This window comes from Thalassophryne amazonica, chromosome 19 (assembly GCF_902500255.1).
Source record: "Thalassophryne amazonica chromosome 19, fThaAma1.1, whole genome shotgun sequence".
Classification (NCBI taxonomy): Eukaryota; Metazoa; Chordata; class Actinopteri; order Batrachoidiformes; family Batrachoididae; genus Thalassophryne; species Thalassophryne amazonica.
Genome location: NC_047121.1, coordinates 25,072,759 through 25,094,467, shown reverse-complemented (window position 1 = coordinate 25,094,467; position 21,709 = coordinate 25,072,759). Strand labels below are relative to the sequence as shown.

The window sequence follows — 21,709 nt, the reverse complement described above, 5'->3', positions numbered from 1 at the left end:
GGGAGCATTAGTGAGACCGAACGGCATGACCAGGTACTCAAAATGACCTAAGGGGGTGTTGAATGCCGTCTTCCACTCGTCTCCCTTCCGAATCCGAACCAAATGATACGCATTCCTAAGATCCAGCTTGGTGAACATCTTGGCTCCATGCAGGGGGGTGAACACCGAATCTAACAAGGGCAACGGGTATCGATTGCGAACCGTGATCTCGTTCAACCCCCTATAATCAATGCATGGACGAAGCCCGCCATCCTTTTTACCCACAAAAAAGAAACCTGCGCCCATCGGTGAGGTGGAATTCCGGATCAACCCGGCAGCTAAAGAGTCCCGGATGTAGGTCTCCATGGATTCGCGTTCCGGCCGTGAGAGGTTGTACAGCCTACTGGACGGAAACTCACTGCCTGGAACCAAATCAATGGCACAATCATACGGGCGGTGGGGAGGTAGCGTGAGGGCCAGATCCTTGCTGAACACGTCAGCGAGGTCATGGTACTCCGCTGGCACCGCCTTCAGATTGGGCGGGACTCGGACCTCCTCCTTAGCTTGGGAGCCAGGAGGAACCGAGGAACCGAGACACTCCCGATGGCAGGTTTCGCTCCACTGTACCACTACCCCGGACGGCCAATCAATCCGGGGATTGTGCTTCAGCATCCATGGAAACCCTAAAACCACACGGGAGGTGGCCTGAGTCACGAAGAACTCGGTCACCTCCCGGTGGTTACCTGACACCACCAGAGTTACTGGAGGTGTCTTGTGCGTGATTGGTGGGAGTAGGGAGCCATCTAGTGCCCGAACCTGCACAGGCGAGGTAAGAGCCACCAGAGGGAGCCCTATCTCCCTGGCCCATCTGCTGTCAAGCAGATTCCCCTCAGAGCCCGTGTCCACCAGTGCTGGGGCTTTCAGGGTTGAATCCTCATATAGGATCGTGACTGGGAGTCGTGTAGCAATGTGGGTGTGTCCCACGTGCATGTTTTGGCCCACCCCTGGCCCAGTCTCTAGGGGCGGGCGTCGGTGTTTAACCGCTCGGGGCAATCGTTTGCCATATGCTCACTCGAGCCACAAACATAACAAGCTCCGTGGGCCCGCCTCCTTTGTGCTTCAGGTGCCCTAAATGTTGCCCTGCTCGTGTCCATAGCTTCGACAGCAGGGGGAGCCGTAAGCGCACGGAGCGCCGGAACAGAGGAGCGTGGGGACGGCGGAACTCGATCGGACCCGGAAGGGAGAGGGACGACCCGTGCCTGGCCACGCCCTTCGCCTCGCTCCCGGCGACGTTCCTCTAACCGGTTGTCAAGCCGTATGACCAGATCAATGAGCCCGTCTAAATCCCGCGGTTCGTCTTTAGCCACCAGGTGCTCTTTTAGGACCAGAGACAATCCATTTACAAAGGCAGCGCGGAGGGCAGTGCTATTCCAGCCGGATCTCGCTGCCGCGATGCGGAAGGCGACTGCATAGGCAGCTGCGCTCCGACGTCCCTGTCGTATGGACAGTAATGCGGTTGAAGCGGACTCTCCTCTGTTGGGATGATCGAACACCGTTCTGAGCTCCCGTACAAACCCGTCGTATGACTGAAGGAGCCGTGAGCTCTGTTCCCAGAGCGCTGTAGCCCAAGCGCGTGCCTCCCCGCGAAGCAGGTTGATTACATAAGCTACCCTGCTAGCATCAGCTGCGTACATCACGGGACGCTGAGCGAAGACGAGCGAACATTGCATAAGGAAGTCCGCGCACGTCTCCACACAGCCGTCGTACGGTTCTGGAGGGCTTATGTATGCTTCAGGGGACGGAGGAAGGGGCCGTTGAACAACCAGTGGAACGTCATTCTCACACGCAGGGTCCTCGGGAGGGAGAGCCGCAGCGGCGCCCGGAGGGCGCGCTTCCATTTGTGCGGCGAGAGCCTCCACCCTGCGGTTTAGGAGAACGTGCTGCTCGGTCATAAAATCGATCCGAGTGGTGAAAGCGGTGAGGATCCGCTGCAACTCACCGATTACCCCTCCCGAAGCCGCCGCTGCGCCCTGTTCTTCCATTGGCCGTTCAACAGCCGGTTGACGCCCCTCGGGATCCATGACGCTGGCCGAGATATCCTGTTGTGAAAGTGTAGGTACACGGACCCACAACAGGGGGCGCAATGAACGGACAATAGAGAAAGGTGAAATAACAAGTTTTACTGTTGTGAACAGGGCACAACCAATACAACAATTAATACTTTAGAGTTGTAAGTCGAAATCTGCTGGTGTTGTGTGGGCAGGCTCGAAGGTAGGAGACGTCCGTCCCAGTCGAACCGGAACCACCCAGATTTCCTCTGCCACCGAAAACCAGGAGTACTGGAACCGCCAAGTCCCGAATTCCCAGGTGGCCACTGCCTTCGCTCGTCGGATCCGGTACTGCTGGCGGGAAAGAGCACAAACACACAGGTATGGATGCGACAGCACCCAGTAGACGGAGAGGGGAGAAGCCGCCTCCACCTCTTGTAATAATGAAGCAGGAAGGTGAGTACTTATCCAAGCAAGGTGCTTTCTGTAATCAGCTTAATCTCAAGGCGATATCTCGGCACTGAGGTGGAGACGCTGTCCTGCTGATATACTCCGTCCTGAGTGCAGTCAGCTGTGTCTAGTAATGGGTGACAGCTGTCACCCTGACAGCCTTCGTCGGCGGCAGCGCCCTCTGGTGCCTGGAGCCCGCACTCCAGGCAGGGCGCCCTCTGGTGGTGGTGGGCCAGCAGTACCTCCTCTTCAGCGGCCCACACAACAGAATCTGTTAAGTTCATATGTAATAGTCACTAACAATGTTTCATTTTAGGCTTTTTTTTGTCTTTATTTTCATGGTCACACACTGGCTTCGGACACATGCATGATGACGCAGTTGTACCAAAGCAATATTAGATTTCAGATTACACTGTTGTGATTTTTAATCTGTCCACTCATATCTTTCCATTCTGTGAGTGCATACTCCCACCCCCCAATAAATTTGTCATTGAAAATTTTTTTGCTTGTGTAGTTGGTGCTCTGAAATCAAACAAAACATTGCAAGAGCTCCATCTCACCAACAACCTGCTGAACAGCTACCAGGATGCCCTGCAGCTGGGAGACCTTCTCCGATACAACAACACTGTCCACACACTACAGCTCAGCCACAACGCTATAGCAGATACTGGTAAGTTAAATACGCAACCAAGTAACCCTTACCTACACCAAGGGGTCTGTTTGTTTGTCTGTCACTAGGATATCATAAAAAAATGAAATTTGCCAGTTTCTTGATCTCATCCCTGTATGCTGACTTGTCTCCCCTTCAGATGAGCCCAATGACTGTTGCATCATCAGCCATTTTCATGATGGTGTTAGATGAGTGGGCTGGTGTGCAGTCATAGTGGTAGAGTGAATAGAGCAGTGGATTCAACACAATGCCTTGGGAGGAAGTGGGCAGTGGTTTACATGGTACTCCATCAGATCCAGCAGCCTTTCTTGGGTTCACTGACCTCAGCACATGCCTCACATCCTGTTCCTGTAGTGTGATAGTGTGGGTATTGAAAGCTGGTTGAGGTACTTGACACTGTTGCAGATTTGTTGATCTCAAACTGGCCAAAGAAGCAGTTCAGCTCTTCAGCCAGTGAGACATCTGCACTTGTAGAGCTATTTGTGCTGCCTCTGTAGTTTGTGATGTGCTGAGTCATTTGTCACACCCTTCATGATTTGTTGTGTTTCAGATAGTCCTGAATCAATTTCAATTTATTTTCATGTATACAATGTCAAATCACAACAAAGCCCCTTCACACAAGTAAGGTCCAAACTTAACCACCCCTAGAGCAAGCACACAGGTGACAGCAGATGTTGAGCAAGAAACCTCAAGCAGACCAGACTGAGAGGGGTGACCCATTGCTTAGGCCTTTCATACAGTTACAAGGTTTGTACAATGATTTTACAAAGCTGAAGAAACAGAAAACAGAAAAACCAGAATAGCATCAAAACAAAGTGCATTACTGAGATGAGCACACAGTCATTGGCAGGGGGTCGTCCAGCACCCTGGGATGTGTGGCCAGCATCCATCTATCACATCATCATGGAGGAGCATATTCCTAAAGCAGACTAAGGTATGAGTTAACCAGCAATAAATCGACAGGGAGGCAGAAAGAATACTAAGGTGATCACTGGTAGCTAGCACTGAGCTTCACTAACACATCCAGAATTTAGGTGAAGTGAGGCCAAGACCTGTTCCATTGCTAATAAGATGAGTTAAAGGGATAGGAGGCATAGTTGCATACTATGCCAGTATGCTAGCCATACGAGAGGGAGAATAGATGCCTCTCTAGCCTGGACTTGAATGTCTCGCCAGATTCTAACTCTTTTATCAGGAAGTTGATTTAATTAAACAGGTGCATGATAAGAGAAGGCTCTGTGCCCTGCAGACTTTTTATTCACCCTAGCGACTCAAAGTAGTCTTGTTCTCTGAGAACGCAGCGCCTAGGCTGGTACGTAGGGTTTTATTAGGTCAGCTAATTAGTGAGGTGCTAGTCCATAAATAAGCTTATAGGTTAGCAACAGAAGCTGAAAATCCAACCTCACAGAGACCAGAAGGCAGTGGAAGTGTTGCCAAAATCTGTGAAATGTGCTCGAACTTTCTACTTCTATTTAAAACACTGGCAGCAGCATTTTGAACCAATTGGAGCCCCCCCCAAGGGTGGATTGTGGTAAAATAGAGAATAGAACATTGCAGTAGTCCAGTCTAGAAGAGACAAATACATGGATCAGAGTCTCCACATCACCCATCGACAGGATGGGGCGAATCTTCACTATGTTTTGCAGGTGGAAGAAAGCAGTCCTCATGATCTATTTAATGTGTATGTCAAAGGACAGCATGAGATCAAAAATCACTCCCAGATTCCTCACTTTGTCAGTGTGATGTATGATGCAGAAGCAGACGTTAAGCATTAGCTGGTCAAACTGATGTCGATATCTCGCTGAACCAAGGACAATCATTTTGGTCTTGTTCGAGTTTAAAAGAAAGAAACTGTTGGACACCCAGCTTTTCACTGACACAAGGAAATCCTCTAAAGACTTTCTGTGTGTGAGATTACCAGCAGTTATAAGCATGTACAAATGAGTGTCATCAGCATAGCAATGAAAAGTAATCCCATAATGCCAGTATGTGCCAGAGGGGTGCTATATAAAGGGAGAAGAGCAGTGGGCTTCAAGATATTTCATATTTCATGTCACCAAGGTTAGAAGCAGTGTTGTTATATAGAAAATAAGAGCATCTGGTTAACCCCTTAACACCCGAATTTATATAGCTGTATATTAAAAAATGTTTTGTGTGTGTTTTTGCCTTTAAGTAGATGTTAAATAATGTTGAGATTATTAATTTCACTTTTGCACAAAAAGTAGATAGTAATATTGGGTATTCTGGTAATGCCTTTATGTTATAATGTTATAATAATAATGATGGTATGTTGCAAATTTGCGACAACAGGCGTACAGGTCAATTTGGTAAGTTACATATTTGAGTCAGAGATTGTAGCATATATGCGACGATGGGCATTAAGGGGTTAAGTAATACAGTATGTCAACCATGCAAGGACATTCCCAGTATTCCCAAAATTATTCTCTTGTCTATCAAGGAGAGGTGATGGTCTAGTGGTTAAGCACTGGGCTTGGGACCAGAGGCTCCTCGGTTCAAATCCCAGCCTGACTGAAAAATCACTAAGGGCCCTTGGACAAGGTCCTGAATCCCCTAGTTGGTCCCAGTGTGTAGTGAGTACCTTGTATGGCAGCACCCTGACATTGGGGTGAATGTGACACATTATTTTAAAACGCTTTGAGCGTCTGATGCAGATGGAAAAGTGCTATATAAAGGTAGTCCATTTATCAAGTAGAAAACTATGATCCACTGTATCAAACGCAGCGACAAGATCTAACAGCATTGTATGTATGTATGTATGTATGTATGTATGTACACACACACACACACATGTATATATATATATATATATATATGAGTGGTCCTCGACAGTATGTCAACAATAAAAATGTGCTTTTCTTAAGGTGCTTCCCAACAAAATTGTTCATCTTGATGAGAAAATGTTTTGTGCAAAATTTTATTTTGATACGACTATTCTATCCACTGCCGCACACGGGGCGGAAATTGCAATAGTTGAGCATATTGCCATAAATCAGCAGTAGTAATGTACCTGTTCACAAATGAAACAATCCTTTAACTGACCATACGGAAGAGATAAAAAATATTACATGTCACTGTCCAACTATTTGGTGAAAACAAACAGTCATGGAGAGCGGCATTTGGTTCCGATTTTCTTCAAAACCAGGAACTGACGTCGATGCCACTTAACAACTTGCAGCAGGTATTGGTGCTGCTGTTCATCCTTCATTAGGATCTGATCATAATCCTGTATAAGTGCAACTCCTGCCTTAGTAAGGTCATTGAAAGCAGCAATGACGACTGGAATGATGGATCATACTCCCACTCTGATTGGTCCTTAATGAGGACATCCATGTTGACATTGAATGCCTCAAAAATGTGACCTGATGTAGATATAACAAAATATGCCACTAATGAACTAAAGTATCCAGTCCAGAACTCAAAAATGTCACTCGCACATTACAAAAAACAGGGGCCGGGTGGCAGTGGTTAATATTTTTCAAATCTCATGAAATTTCACCCACTTTATTTTTATCCCTAAAGGAACCAAAAATACCCAAGCCGCACCCGTACGGCAGTCGATATGCATTCTTCTTTTTCTTACTGCAATCTGACAGCAGTCTAAGTATTTGTACTGTGTTCAGACTACATTTGGACCGCATTCGTGGCATGCACATGGACTGCGCACGACAGAGTCAAGACGAGATCCACTCAATTTCTAAATAGTCAATCGGCATTCATACACTGCTGTCCGAATGGCTGTCTCTCCTGACTGCGCCACGAAATCTGAGAAATTTTTCCCATTCTGGCTGATTCGGCTTCATTCCTTCTCATTTATGCTAAGTGTGATGGGGCCTTGCTGCAGACGATGCACTTATTTTCACTGTAACTAGAAAGTGGCATCAGCGACATCCTGAATGAAAGTTGATGAATTTGTTCACAGTAGAAGGCAAACATGGGCAAATATCATTTATTTCCAGACAGGTGTGTGTGTGTGTGTCTTTCTATCTTGACAGATAATTGTTTGTGCAAACACTCAATAAAATGGGACACAAGACTAAAATAATAGCACAACATATTAGATATGTTGTGTCTCTTTAAATTTACTATTGCATTTGCAGTCACACTTGAGAGCTGGAAAACCATATGCATACCATTTATGCAGCAAGACTGAGACTTACACATGCACAGATCATGTTCTTCCTTTATAAACAGTTTGAGCATGTGGGAAGTTCTACATGCATGTTTTTAATCCACACACTGTGTGTTAGTCATGCATGTGAACCCAGGAGTTAATGATTTGAGAACAGCCTACATAAGTTTGTTTGCCAGCAGCCTGCAAAAGAAAAAAGAAAAGCAGAGTATGAAAATAGAGTAGGCAGGTCTTAGATATGTGAACATGCACACGCAATTGTTACCTTTCCATAATTAGTGGAACTCAAGTACAACGACTGCAACACTCCCACTGAACATCTGTTGGTGTCATTAATTTGCACGTGCAAACACAGATGAGCAGTTCAGTTGAAGACATTCTGTTACTGTAATGTACTGTATGTTCTCCATGTGCTGTTTTTTTTTTCAGGTTTGGAGGAGCTGTGTGATGGCCTGAGGTGGCAGACGGCAGGTCTGAAAGTTTTATTGCTGAGGAACAACCAGATCACTGAAAGCGGCATGATTCATCTGGCCAAAGCACTGGTAAGCAGCAACAAACCATCTTGTACTTTGGAAGAAAAATCTAATAAATTTTAACAGTCTGCACAGAAAAGAATGGGTCATATGACACAAAGACTGTTTTCAGATCAGGTCAAGTCTGGGAGTATGTGCTGGTGATGTCTGTTGCCGCATCCACCACATCACAGGGCTGCTTTGTGTCATGGATGACAATGTCCCAGGCAGATGCCCGGTGCATCTGTTTCAAGTTCAAAATTCACAACCATACAGTGAGACAGCAGCAGGACTCTGAAGACCTGGACCTTCGACCTTATGAGTACACTGAGTCTCTTTTGAGATATTTGAATGTCTGTATAAGTTTGATGCTTTCAGTGTGTAAAGATAAACTTCTGATGGCCAAGTCCACAAAGTCATTGAGACTAGCTCTTAGTTACACTTGCATACATTTAACTGGCGTGCAATTTGGCACGGCACGGCATGATTTTGCAGCAGATTAATCTTTTGCTCTCAGAGTTTATCTGATGAAACCACTTCTAATCGCTCTGGAATCACAGAAGAATTTTCTACAGCTGCAGCTGTTCTTGTGCACTTCATGAGGTGGAGAACGCATTCAGAGTTGTGTAAAAGGTAATTATTTGTAACACTTATATATATATTTATATTGTAATGGCTTGGTAAGACAGTTGCATTTTCATTGCTTCTTATGAGTATCTGTAAAATTACAGTTATTGTAGATTTTATCATCTCGTCATAATTGTTCAGATGAGCTGTGCTGAAGTGCGTTGCGCTGATGCAATGACTCACACTGACACTCAGTGTTTTTGAATTGTTTGCACAATATTCGCGTGCAGTTCACAAAATTAATGCGTGCCAGAGAATTTAAACATTTCAAAATTTTCAGCAGACAAGCAGCCGGTGTGCTACTATGTAGACCTCGGCTTGAATTCCGCTCATGCTATCTGTCTGTGTCCTTGGACAAGACACTTAATCAGTATGGTCTCAGTCCACCCAGCTGGAAAAATGGGTACTGTGTTTGGCTGGGGGAGGAAATGTGAGGCTTTGTTGTGAGGTACTTTACAATTATCATTGTAAAGTGCTTTGAGTATCTGGAAAAGTGATATAGAAATGCAGTCTTTCAAATATTGTTGCAACATCCGACTTCAAATAGTCTTAAATCACCTATATCATTGTGATAAATTAGCTTTATTATAAGCGTGTTTCGGACGGGATTAGTTTCACATAAAGAGGTTGGGTAATATAACTATTACCAGGTTGTTTTAGTGATTTTAGTCCCATCTAAATGCTCCATTTCAGTTATTTTTATGGATTGTGTCTGTTAAGACTCCTGTGACTTTTAACTTCTGTAAAATGATCCATGGAAATTACTAATCCTTGAATAGAGCAGGTATATAAGAGGATAAGGATAAAAAGCATAGTAACATACTATGCCAGTGTGCTAGCCATACGAAAGGGAAAATAAGTGCGTCTTAAGTCTGGACTACAGAATCTGACTGTTTTATTGATGCAGAGAGATCATTTCACAGAAAAGAGAAAGCTCTGTGACCAATAGACTTTTTATTCACCCTAGGGACACAAAGTAGTCCTGCACCCTGAGAATTCCAAACAAGGCTCATGGGGAGGCTAGAGCCTCTCTCAGCAGTCATAGTGCATGAGGCGGAGTACACCCTGAACAGGACACCAGTCTATCACACGGTCACATATAGACAAACAAAAAAAAAAATCACATTCGCATGAACAACCCCAATTCCAATGAAGTTGGGACATTGTGTGAAATGTAAATAAAAACAGAATACAATGATTTGCAAATGTTCTTCAACCTATATTCAACTGAATACACCACAATGACAAGATATTTAATGTTCAAACTGATAGACTTTTTTTGTTTTTGTTGCAAATATTTGCTCATTTTGAAATGGATGCCTGCAACACATTTCAAAAAAAGCTGGGACAGGGGCAACAAAAGACTGGGAAAGTTGATGAATCCTCAAAGAACACCTCTTTGGAACATTCCACAGGTGAAGAGGTTAATTGGAAACAGGTGAGTGTCATGATTGGGTATAAAAGGAGCATTCCCAAAATGCTCAGCCATTCACAAGCAAAGATGGCGCAAGGATCACCACTTTGTGAACTGCGAAAAAAAATAGTCAAGAAGTTTAAGAACAATGTTTCTCAATGTTCAATTGCAAGGAATTTAGGGATTCCATCAAATCAAATCAAATCAAATGTATTCATTTATATAGCGCCAATTCACAATGAAATCCTCTGAAGGTGCTTCACACAACATAATAAAAACAGAAAAAACTGAATTAAAAATTTAAAAACACAATAAAAAGACAAAACCATAAAAGAATACAAAAATAAAAACACGTAATAACACTAATGATAAAACAAGGAAAACAAATGAGTGTTTAAATGTGATTTAAAAGTATCCACAGTATCTGGATGCCATATGTGTGCATCATTCCACAGAGCTGGGGCACGGTAAGAGAAAGCTCTGTGACCGGCAGACTTTTTATTCACCCTGGGAACACATAAAAGTCCTGCACCCTGCAAACGCAGGGCCCAAGCTGGTACATAGGACCTTGCCAGGTCAGCCAGATATGGAGGTGCGAGTCCATGAACAATCTTATAAACTAATAACAATACCTTAAAATCCAATCTTGCAGTGACTGGAAGCCAGTGCAGGGACGCCAAAACGGGCATAATGTGGTCAAATTTTCTGCTTTGTGTCAAAAGTCTGGCAGCAGCATTTTTAACCAGTTGAAGACCCCTAATCCTGGACTGTGGTAAACCAGAAAATAGAGCATTACTATAGGCCAATCAAGAAGAGACAAATGCATGAATCAAAGTCTCAGCATCAGCCATAGACAGGATGGGATGAATCTTCGCTATATTTCACAAACCAACATTGAATGACTGTGACCTTTGATCCCTTAGGCAGCACTGCATTAAAAGTGACATCATTGTGTAAAGGATCTTACCACGTGGGCTCAGGAACACTTCAGAAAACCATTGTCAGTTAACACAGTTTGTTGCTACATCTACAAGTGCAAGTTAAAACTCTACCATGCAAAGCAATGGTGGCCAAGTGATTAATGCGCTTGGTTTCAGTGCAGAAGGTTCCGGGTTCAAATCCCACCCCTGCAACATTTCTCCATGTAATGTGGAGTTGCGTCAGGAAGGGCATCCAGTGTAAAACCTATGCCAATTCAACATGCAGATCCACCTTGGATTTGCTGTGGCGACCCCGAGTGCAAACAAGGCGGCAGCCGAAGGGACTTACATGCAAAGCAAAAGCCATACATCAACAACATCCAGAAATGCGCTGCCTTCTCTGGGCCCGAGCTCATTTCAAATGGACAGACGCAAAGTGGAAAAGTGTGCTGTGGTCTGATGACTCCACATTTCAAGTTGTTTTTGGAAATCATGGTTGTCGTGTCCTCCGGACAAAAGAGGTAAATGACCATCCAGACTGTTACCAGCGCAAAGTTCAAAAGCCAGCAATATCTTGCGTTTGTGGTGTATTCCGTTGAATATAGGTTGAAGAGGATTTGCGAATCATTGTATTATGTTTTTATATACTTTTTACACCATGTCCCAACTTCATTGGGATTGGGGTTGTACACCTATGGTCAATTTAGAGTCACCAATTCACCTAACTGCATATCTGTGGAAGTGGGAGAGAGTAGAAGAACCCAGAAGGAACCCATGCAAACAAGGGGAGAACATGCAAACACCACATAGAAAGGATCAGGTGGGAAGTGATCCCATGACCTTCTTGTTGTGAGGCAACAGTGCTAACCACTAAGCACTGTGCCACCCACCTTTTAAATACATATTGAATTTAATACTGTTTGGAGTGAGACCATATGAGTATGCTCACTGCAAAACAAATTTTACACTGAAAAATTTATTATGTACCACCTTATTTACTGTTATTAAGGTGTTTTAATCCATGTTCTAAATGTCAGAGTTGGTGCTCAACTGCACCACTCTTGGTGGTGCAGTTGAGCACCTTGCATGGTAGGTTGTGAAGTTGATGTGCATTAACAGGTCAATGTGAGGCACGATTGCAAAACACTTTGAGCGTATTTACCTTTTACAGACAGTATGGCTGCTTTTCTGATGAAGAGGCGTTAACTCTACATGGATTAACTTTCTGATAGACAAGTGTACATCCTCAGATGCTTTTATCGAACTGATACTTGCTCTTCTCAAATAATACTGAGGAAATGAGAAACAGTGAGTGTCATCCAGAGAATTCCCCCTTCCGTAAATGTCCTGCCTCCACACATTTCGTTCTACAGTCCTAATAACATGCATTCTTTCTGCCTGATTGGCAGAATAAACTACACCTTCTTGTCATGTGAGTGGCGATTGTGGAAGTCAAAAGGCTAGAAATTAAAGGCCTGCCTGGCATGGTCTCACATACACTTCCCCCTGAATCCCTCCAGTGCTACCAAAAGAAGGAACACTTTGATTAAATAATAGATGTGTGTTAAGGAGGCCTGCTCATGCAGCCTGCCAGTCACAGAGATAAGTAGATGTCCTTGCAGGCCATAATGATGATAATTACTGCCGTAGCTGGTCGTGTTGAATATGATGATGGGGAGAGCTGTTATTAACCTTTCTGCTTGCTTTATCTGCTTTTCCTCTCCATCCTGTTGGCTTGTTGTCTTTTCAGTTGATGGACTAAGACGCAAGGACAGATTTGGACCCAAACACAACATACACTTATTTGATTTTGGATTTAAGTTCTTTTTAGTTCAGAACAGACCAATTTAGTTTAAATTCTCTTTCGATAAACATCAGCTCACAATGAAATAGAATAGAATTGTAACCCTTTTAAATAGTGAGAAAAATGAATATCAACATGTAGTGGTCTGTGTTGATATTGTTGTGCAATAAAGCCAACCCACGTTCAACTAGTGCGCTAACGTCACAGCCTGATCTTCCAGGTTTTCTCTTACTTTGGTTCATTATCTCAAATGATGATGCTTAAGTAAGTAAAACTCAATGTATAAAGTGCCGTATGTGTGTGGCTCTGAGCGTCTGAATCTGTGTCCACAGTGAAGGCGGCACTCTCAGTGTAATGGCTTTCTGGGTGCGTACGCTGCCACCTACCTCGACAGAAAAACTGCAGAACACGCTTGTTAGACATGATCCAATAGGACAATTAACTACTGAACAAACCATTTAATTATGGATCTTTGTAATAAAATGCTCCCAGGGGAGCCATTCAGTCATGCAAACACTGTCCGTTAGCAACGCGCTATGTAAACACATTTTCAACATAATTTTCAACACACTTGAATGATTAAATTCATCATGAATCAGTGCTGTAAGGCGCTCACGTTGGTCATGCCATCAGCCACAGCCTGAAAATAAGCAAAGTCGCTATCTCAGCAGGAGTATGCACAGTGTAGCTAAAGGCCCACTAGCCTATCCGGTCAAATGTCAGTTGGGAATAGAACAGTGCTAGTGTAATGTGTATATATATTGACAATGTTTTACATGCTTCACATCTGTGGCATTTTAAAATAGCATTGTGTAAATGTCAAAGGTCGGGTGTCTGTGCTACCATTCTTAGCAAATTTAGTGTTTTAACTAAATTTTACGGGGTCTGGTATTGTTTCCCCATCACCAGTCCAAAGTAGTGATTCATAATGTGACTGGTTTTGTTGGACAACTTATTCCGAGCCTGACAACACCCCCCCACCCCACCCCCGCTTCACTTTTAATTTTGTGCAGCCATCACGGGATGTATTAGAATAAATTTGTGCTTCCATGACAAACATTTTGCACTTTTCGTGACAATATCACAAATCAATAGATTAATATATATTTCGTGCTGCTGAATCACGACATGCCATGAGACTGGGTTGGAATTTGAAGACCCTGGCTGTAATAGGACTGGACTTATGCTGAGCACAGACAGACAGACAGATGGACAGAGGTATGGATGGGCAACCATATAATCTTCACAATACCCGATGGCCACATTTTACCCTCGAGTAAAAATGACATAATGTCAAGTTCAGCATATTTTGTAATCGATGTAATTGTAGTTGTAATGGATTGAGCATGTAATAATTCATACAAAACTACACTTTATGTCTGCATGACATAAATGCACAGCATTTTGAAGATATTCCATCATGGTATGGTGGCCATTTTGGATTTTGATATTTTATACGCTCGGGGTAAAATTTAGCATGGCATATTATCATTTTTTATTACATATGAAATGATGCCAGTGCAAAATTTGGTGCTTTTACTGTAAAATTAATAATTGTTTTACATATTTTCCCAGCTACATATAGTGTGACTTTTGTTTTCTTAAACTGAATCAGTTGCACCCACAAACTGATAAAAAAAAATAAAAATAAACTATGGGGGAGGGGGGGACACTTCAGCATGGCATGATATCAAATTCTTATCGGCTTATTTTTTTATTTATTTTTGTTGCTTAAATTTTTTTGATATGTGAAACAACATCTGGGCAATTTTGGTGTGTTTACCATGATTATAGCATGATATCAGATTTTTTGTCTATCTATCTATCTGAGTGTGTGTATTATATGACTGTGCAAAATTTGGTGCTTTTACTCCAATTCATTACCACAATCAATTTGGCATGCAGAAGTGTTGTTGTCTTTGTTTTCTTATAAGCCAAATCAATTCCAACTACATTTATATTGATTTCAAAAAATAGGAAAACATTTTAGCTTGGCAAATTTAATGTATTATTATTATTATTATTATTATTATTATTACTACTACATCAAACAAAGGTAAATTTGTATTTTGGGACATTTTTTTCTACTTTACATGATTGTGTGTGTGTGTGTGTGTGTGTGTGTGTGTGTGTGTGTGTGTGTGTGTGTGTGTGTGTGTGTGTGTGTGTGTGTGTGTGTGTGTGTGTGTGTGTGAAGCCAGTATGTCATGTGTTAAAGCATACTGTGTGTGTGTGTGTGTGTGTGTGTGTGTGTGTGTGTGTGTGTGTGTTTTTTTTCTCCATGATTTCACACTGCTGCCCCCCTCAAACTTCTCACTCCAACCCTCCTGTGGTTTACGTTTGACAGGCTTCAACCATGCTTGAGTCTCACACACTCTCAACCACGCAGTCGCCTCTTTAATTGTGTGGTATTATCCCTCGTGCATAGCCATTCAAGATGCTCTTCTTCCTTCCTCTACTCCTCTTCTGTTCACCGGAGAAGCTTCTCGGCGTGCTGTGGATGTGGCAACGTCTCTGTATGCTCAGTGAGGGAAAGGAGGAGACCCTCTCAAGTGTGTTTGTTGTCACGGCGGTGCAAATTAACTCGAACGAAGCCGCTCTCCTGGTCCGTCGATTGCCTTGCTGGCTTCCTTTCCGCCCCCGCACTCCCTCTCTTCACAGCATTGACCAGAGGAGTTGAACAAGTGTGGTGAGGCGATGGGGCAAGCGAGGAGTGGGTGGTGCATTCCTCTTCAAGCTGTTGGGCCCCTGGTGCCCCCAGACACCCCCAGCTTTACGCAACACTAATCAACCTTCAATTCTAATGTGGCTCTGGAGAGTGGAAACAACTTCTGAGCATTTAACATGAAATATTCTGAAACGGAATAATAATGCCTGCATCATAATGATGACTAAGACTCAGAGTACCCACTTTCACATTAATCGTGACATGCTATATAACACAGCCACCTAGACTTTTATAGAGTAGGTTGCAAAATATTCAGCCCCTTGTTATTTCACACGTTAATTTGTTTTTGGCATTTCAAATACAAAAAGTAAATCAGGCTTCTCAATATAAAAATTTCTAAAATTATCTTCCTTTCGACTCAAAATGAAAGTAAATCTCTACAACTTGATATTAATTAATTAAAAATATAAAAGCCAAGATGATGGATTGCATAAGTAATCAGCCCCTTTGGTATAATACCTGTAAATGATCAGTTTAATTGCCAGTTTTCTTCAGACAAATCGGGGGATGGATACATAAACATTTCAAAGTCACCCAATATGTCTTGAACTTTATTTACATCACTTATGAAGAAATACAAAAAGTATGGCATTCAATAGTAAATCTGTGTGGAGTAGACAGTTCTCAAAAACTGAGTGACTGTGCAAGAAGGAGAAGATTGAGGACAGACACCAAGACACCCAGACAACCCAGAAGAAGTTCTAGGGTTCTCTGGCTGTGGTTGGAGAAATTGTGCACAGTGCATGTTTTGAATTTTGTATCCCCAGTTATACAGCTTCATGATGAAGTGGTATATAGAGGAGGGTTTTATTAAAAAAAAAAGACCTGGAAGTTCAGCTACAGTTTGCCAGAAGGTACATCTGAGATGCAAGCCGAGATTTGTTTTGGTTGAAAGAAAACCCTCCTCTGTTGTAACTGCTTCATGACATCATGAGCAGAACTAATGAAGGAATGAAAGTATTGAATATTATCTCTTCACATCTGGGAATCTGGGCATCCATGACACCATGGAACCACCCAGGCAGACATCTGGTCCATCACCACATGTTTAAAATGTCTATCTATCTTCAGCCACCATGTGAAACATGGGTGTCCCCTTGGCCTTCTCCAGATTCTGATTCTGATTAAATTAATTCAGATTAATGTGAGCTCATGATCCATGTTTTGCAGCCGGTGCTGAAGGTCCTACAGGTTTTAGATTTGGGAGAGAACCACCTTGAGAATGAAGGAATCCAGATCATCAGGGAGCCTCTAATGATGAATCGCACACTACTGCAGCTTGGTTTGGCCCAAGCATCCATAACCTGTGAAGGTAAAAACATTTTGTTTTGGATAAATTAATCACTCATTTAAAATGTCAAAGTCTGTTTGTATGATCACATGAGCCTAAAGATCACAAATGCATATGTGCACTATTAAATAAGCAACGAGGGCCCGATCTTACACCCGTTAAAAAGCAGTGCACAGTGCATGTGCCATCATTAGTTTGCAAATAGCACAGTTGTGATCTTCACACCCAGCAGCCACGTTGTTTAAATCGCAAATATATAACCCCAATTCCAATGAAGTTGGGATGTTGTGTAAAATGTAAATAAAAACAGAATACAGTGATTTGCAAATCCTCTTCAAACTATATTCAATTGAATACACCACAACGACAAGATATTTAATGTTCAAACTGATAAACTTTATTGCTTTTGTGCAAATATTTGCTCATTTTGAAATGGATGCCTGCAACACGTTTCAAAAAAGCTGGGGAACTGGTATGTTTACCACTGTGTTACATCACCTTTCCTTCTAACAACACTCAATAAGCGTTTGGCATCTGAGGACACTAATTAAATACACCACAAAGACAAGATATTTAATGTTCAAACTGATAAACTTGCCTTGCTTGATAATCTTGCCTTCTTGCTCTCGGTCGAGACGGTCGCATTTTTTCCTCCCTCCTCCCTCCTTATCTTTCCTGCTTCTGTAGCGTGTTGTCTCTGAGGCTGCCAGCTCTGCTCTTCTGGAAAACGGTAAAAATGGATCTGATCAAGTGGTCTCTGAGTGCAATTGACACTATTTTTTCCTACAAGACACTTGGGAGCGGAGGACCCGACCTGCCGGGACACATGTGCCGACCTGTCCTGCCGGGACACATGTGGCGGGGTACGTGATGGATAGTTGGAAGAGGTGGCAAGTCATGTGCCTATACACGTTGCCTGTGGAGGACGTTGAAGATGTCTATTTATTTGGAGCTGTGGTGACCGGGTTTCTGCTGTGTGGAGCGGCCATAGCACTGGTTTAATTAAGAAGGTGGAAGTGGCACTAATTGGCCCGTCCAGGCTGCCCCACATGATTGATTCGATTGGAAGGGCAGTGTCACCTCAGTCGGCGGGTGTTAACCGCATGTTGGAATCCATCTCGGGGAGAATAGCTGCACTGGAAAACCGCTTTGATTGTCAGTAATGACCACATCTTCTCTATTCAGATGTATTGGAAGCCACTCTGTTTCAGACTGTGGAATCTTTCAGGCGTCTGCTAATCTGGATATATATTTGGTTCCCAAACACCAGCTGCTATTCAAGGCCGCTGGGATAAAATCCTCCTCCACAGAACACTTCTGTTGCCTCACTTCCCTGTCTTCCCTGCCTCTCAGTCTCCTCCCAGTCCTGAGATGTTGACTGTGGGACCTTGAGACTCTGGTGGACTGATTCAGGACTGGGAGCCCCCTCCCCCCAGGATGGACAGATAAGGCTGTTGATGGCAGCAAAGGCGTCCTTCCGGGCTGTCTGTCTGAACACTGGACACATTCAAGTCTCGGCTGTCGTCTATTTTTGTGTGATTGTCATTGTTTATCTGTGCAATGTTTTGTTTTTTTTTCTTCAGGGCTGCTGCGTGGTTCAACGCAGCAGCACTGGAGGTTTTTCTTCCCAATTTTTACCTTGTGTGTGCTTTTATATGTGTTCATGTACCGGGCCGGCTTATGTGTTGTGTGTGTTATGTGTGTGTTGTCTGTTTGTCATGAGGCCGGTCAAGGTTTGCTCAGCCCTGCTCGTGACCTAAGGCAGGGATGTACATCTGGAGCTGGTCCCCGGGCGCCATAAAGGCGACCTCTGCTCCTAACTGGCAATTAGGATGGGTAAAATACAGTAAACACATTTCATTGTGCAGGGAACATGTTCCTATGTGCATATGACAATAAAATTCTTTTGAATCCTTGAAATCCTTTGAATTGTTGAAGCTTTGTTGGTGGAGTCTCCATTGTCGTATTTTGCGCTTCATAATGTGCCACACATTTTCAATACGTGACAGGTCTGGACTGCAGGCACGCCAGTCTAGTACCCTCACTATTTTACTACGATCCCATGCTGTTGTAACATGTGCAGAATATGGCTTGGCATTGTCTTGCTGAAATAAGCAGTGACGTCCCTGAAAAAGACATTGCTTGGATGGCAGCATGTGTTGCTCCAAAACGTGGATGTACCTTTCAGCATTGATGTGCCATCACAGATGTGTAAGTTGCCCGTGTCTTGGGCACTAACACACCCCCATACCATCACAGATGCTGGCTTTTGAACTTTGCATTGGTAACAATCTGGATGGTCTTTTTCCTCTTTTGTCCGAAGGGAATGACATCCATGATTTCCAAAAACAACTTGGAATGTGGACTCATCAGATCACAGCACACTTTTCCACTTTGCGTCTGTCCATTTCAAATGAGCTCGGGCCCAGAGAAGGAGGCGGCATTTCTGGATGTTGTTGATGTATGGCTTTAGCTTTGCATGGTAGAGTTTTGACTTGCACTTGTAGATGTAGCGACGAACTGTGTTAACTGACAATGGTTTTCTGAAGTGTTCCTGAGCCCACAATGATGTCAGTTTTTAATGCAGTGCCACCTGAGGGATCGAAGGTCACGGGCATTCAATGTTGGTTTTTGGCCTTGCCGCTTACGTGTAGAAAGTTCTCCAGATTCTCTGAATATTGTGGACTGTAGATGATGGAATCCCTAAATGCCTTGCAATTGAATGTTGAGAAACATTGTTCTTAAACTGTTGGACTATTTTTCCATGCAGTTGTTCACAAAATGGTGATCTTCGTCCCATCTTTTCTTGTGAACGGCTGAGCCTTTTGGGGATGCTCCTTTTATACCCAATCATGACACTCATCTGTTTCCAATTCATCTCTTCACCTGTGGAATGTTCCAAACAGGTGTTCTTTGAGCATTCATCAACTTTCCTGGTCTTTTATTGCCCCGTCCCAGCTGTTTTGAAATGTGTTGCAGGCATCCATTTCAAAATGAGCAAATATTTGCACAAAAACAAAAAAGTCTATCAGTTTGAACACTTAATATGTTGTCTTTGTGGTGTATTCAATTGAATATTGGTTGAAGAGGATTTGCAAATCATTGTATTCTGTTTTTATTCACATTTCACACAACATCCCAACTTCATTGCAATTGGGGTTGTACTTGCACTTATCAGAGTGCCTGTGCACGTGTTGGTCTCAAACCCAGGTGTAGTCAGATGCCGTATTGGTGCACTGATATTGTGAGACAGCAGTAAGTGATTGCACTTGACTTCAAACCAGGTTTTTGGTGGTCCATAATGCAGAGATTTTCTTCAATTTCATGGTGCACGACACTCTGCTTGTGTACACAGCAATACAAATTAGTCCTCAGGTTCCTCATCAGCACTCATCAATCCCAAAGGAGTAATGACAATAATTAACAAATTAAAAGCAACAGCTAACGGAAAAACACAAAACCTTAATATCTCTGGTTTGTGCTATATTTGTACACTGGTTTTCTTGCTCTCAGTTTTGTGTGCCTGATGAGATATGGAGAAGTAGCAAGTCAACTGCTTCACCTCAGGTACCTTTGGTGGCTGCTTCTGTACATGACTTACTGTGGACATTGACTGTTTGTGTGGAGCGTGATGTCCTTAAAAACAAAAACAAGCCAAAAAACTCTCACTCCACCATCTCAATACCAATGCACCAGTTTCAAGTGCACTGAAAAGCAGGAACCATAATTTTAAATATGTACATCAGCACATGATCAGAATGTGTCCAAATCACATATTCTGATAAATCTGTCAGAAACATGAATTTGATAAGTCTCTGCGACTTTCCTACAATGCGACTTATCTACTCTGATAATTTCATCACCTCCCAAATTAGTCAAAAAGTAAATAAATAAATCAGGATATGCATTGTAGAAAATATGATACAGTACTTCTTATGCCAGTAGATTGTGTTTCCATTAATACAACCCCTGGCAAAAATAATGGAATCACCGGCCTCGGAGGATGTTCATTCAGTTGTTTAATTTTGTAGAAAAAAAGCAGATCACAGACATGACACAAAACTAAAGTAATTTCAAATGGTAACTTTCTGGCTTTAAGAAACACTATAAGAAATCAAGAAAAAAAGATTGTGGCAGTCAGTAACGGTTACTTTTTTAGACCAAGCAGAGGAAAAAAAATATGGACTCACTCAATTCTGAGGAATAAATTATGGAATCACCCTATAAATTTTCATCCCCAAAACTAACACCTGCATCAAATCAGATCTGCTCGTTAGTCTGCATCTAAAAAGGAGTGATCACACCTTGGAGAGCTGTTGCACCAAGTGGACTGACATGAATCATGGCTCCAACACGAGAGATGTCAATTGAAACAAAGGAGAGGATTATCAAACTCTTAAAAGAGGGTAAATCATCACGCAATGTTGCAAAAGATGTTGGTTGTTCACAGTCAGCTGTGTCTAAACTCTGGACCAAATACAAACAACATGGGAAGGTTGTTAAAGGCAAACATACTGGTAGACCAAGGAAGACATCAAAGCGTCAAGACAGAAAACTTAAAGCAATATGTCTCAAAAATCGAAAATGCACAACAAAACAAATGAGGAACGAATGGGAGGAAACTGGAGTCAACGTCTATGACCGAACTGTAAGAAACCGCCTAAAGGAAATGGGATTTACATACAGAAAAGCTAAACGAAAGCCATCATTAACACCTAAACAGAAAAAAAGGTTACAATGGGCTAAGAAAAAGCAATCGTGGACTGTGGATGACTGGATGAAAGTCATATTCAGTGATGAATCTCGAATCTGCATTGGGCAAGGTGATGATGCTGGAACTTTTGTTTGGTGCCGTTACAATGAGATTTATAAAGATGACTGCCTGAACATGTAAATTTCCACAGTCATTGATGATATGGGGCTGCATGTCAGGTAAAGGCACTGGGGAGATGGCTGTCATTACATCACAAGTTTACGTTGATATTTTGGACACTTTTCTGATGTTTGAGGATGATGAAATCATTTTTCAAGAAGATAATGCATCTTGCCATAGAGCAAAAACTGTGAAAACATTCCTTGCAAAAAGACACATAGGGTCAATTTCATGACATAGGGT

The 21,709-nt window shown here is 42.8% G+C and overlaps 1 protein-coding gene across 1 annotated transcript in view; it reads left to right on the top strand.

The window, feature by feature from the left end:
* si:dkey-288a3.2 (protein phosphatase 1 regulatory subunit 37) overlaps nt 1-21,709 on the top strand; it is a 312,886-nt gene that overhangs the window by 79,695 nt on the left and 211,482 nt on the right. Inside the window, exons 7-9 of the mRNA XM_034194841.1 lie at nt 2,992-3,147; nt 7,727-7,839; nt 16,473-16,614. Coding sequence (XP_034050732.1) covers nt 2,992-3,147; nt 7,727-7,839; nt 16,473-16,614 — 411 coding nt within the window. The remainder of the gene's footprint in view (nt 1-2,991; nt 3,148-7,726; nt 7,840-16,472; nt 16,615-21,709) is intronic.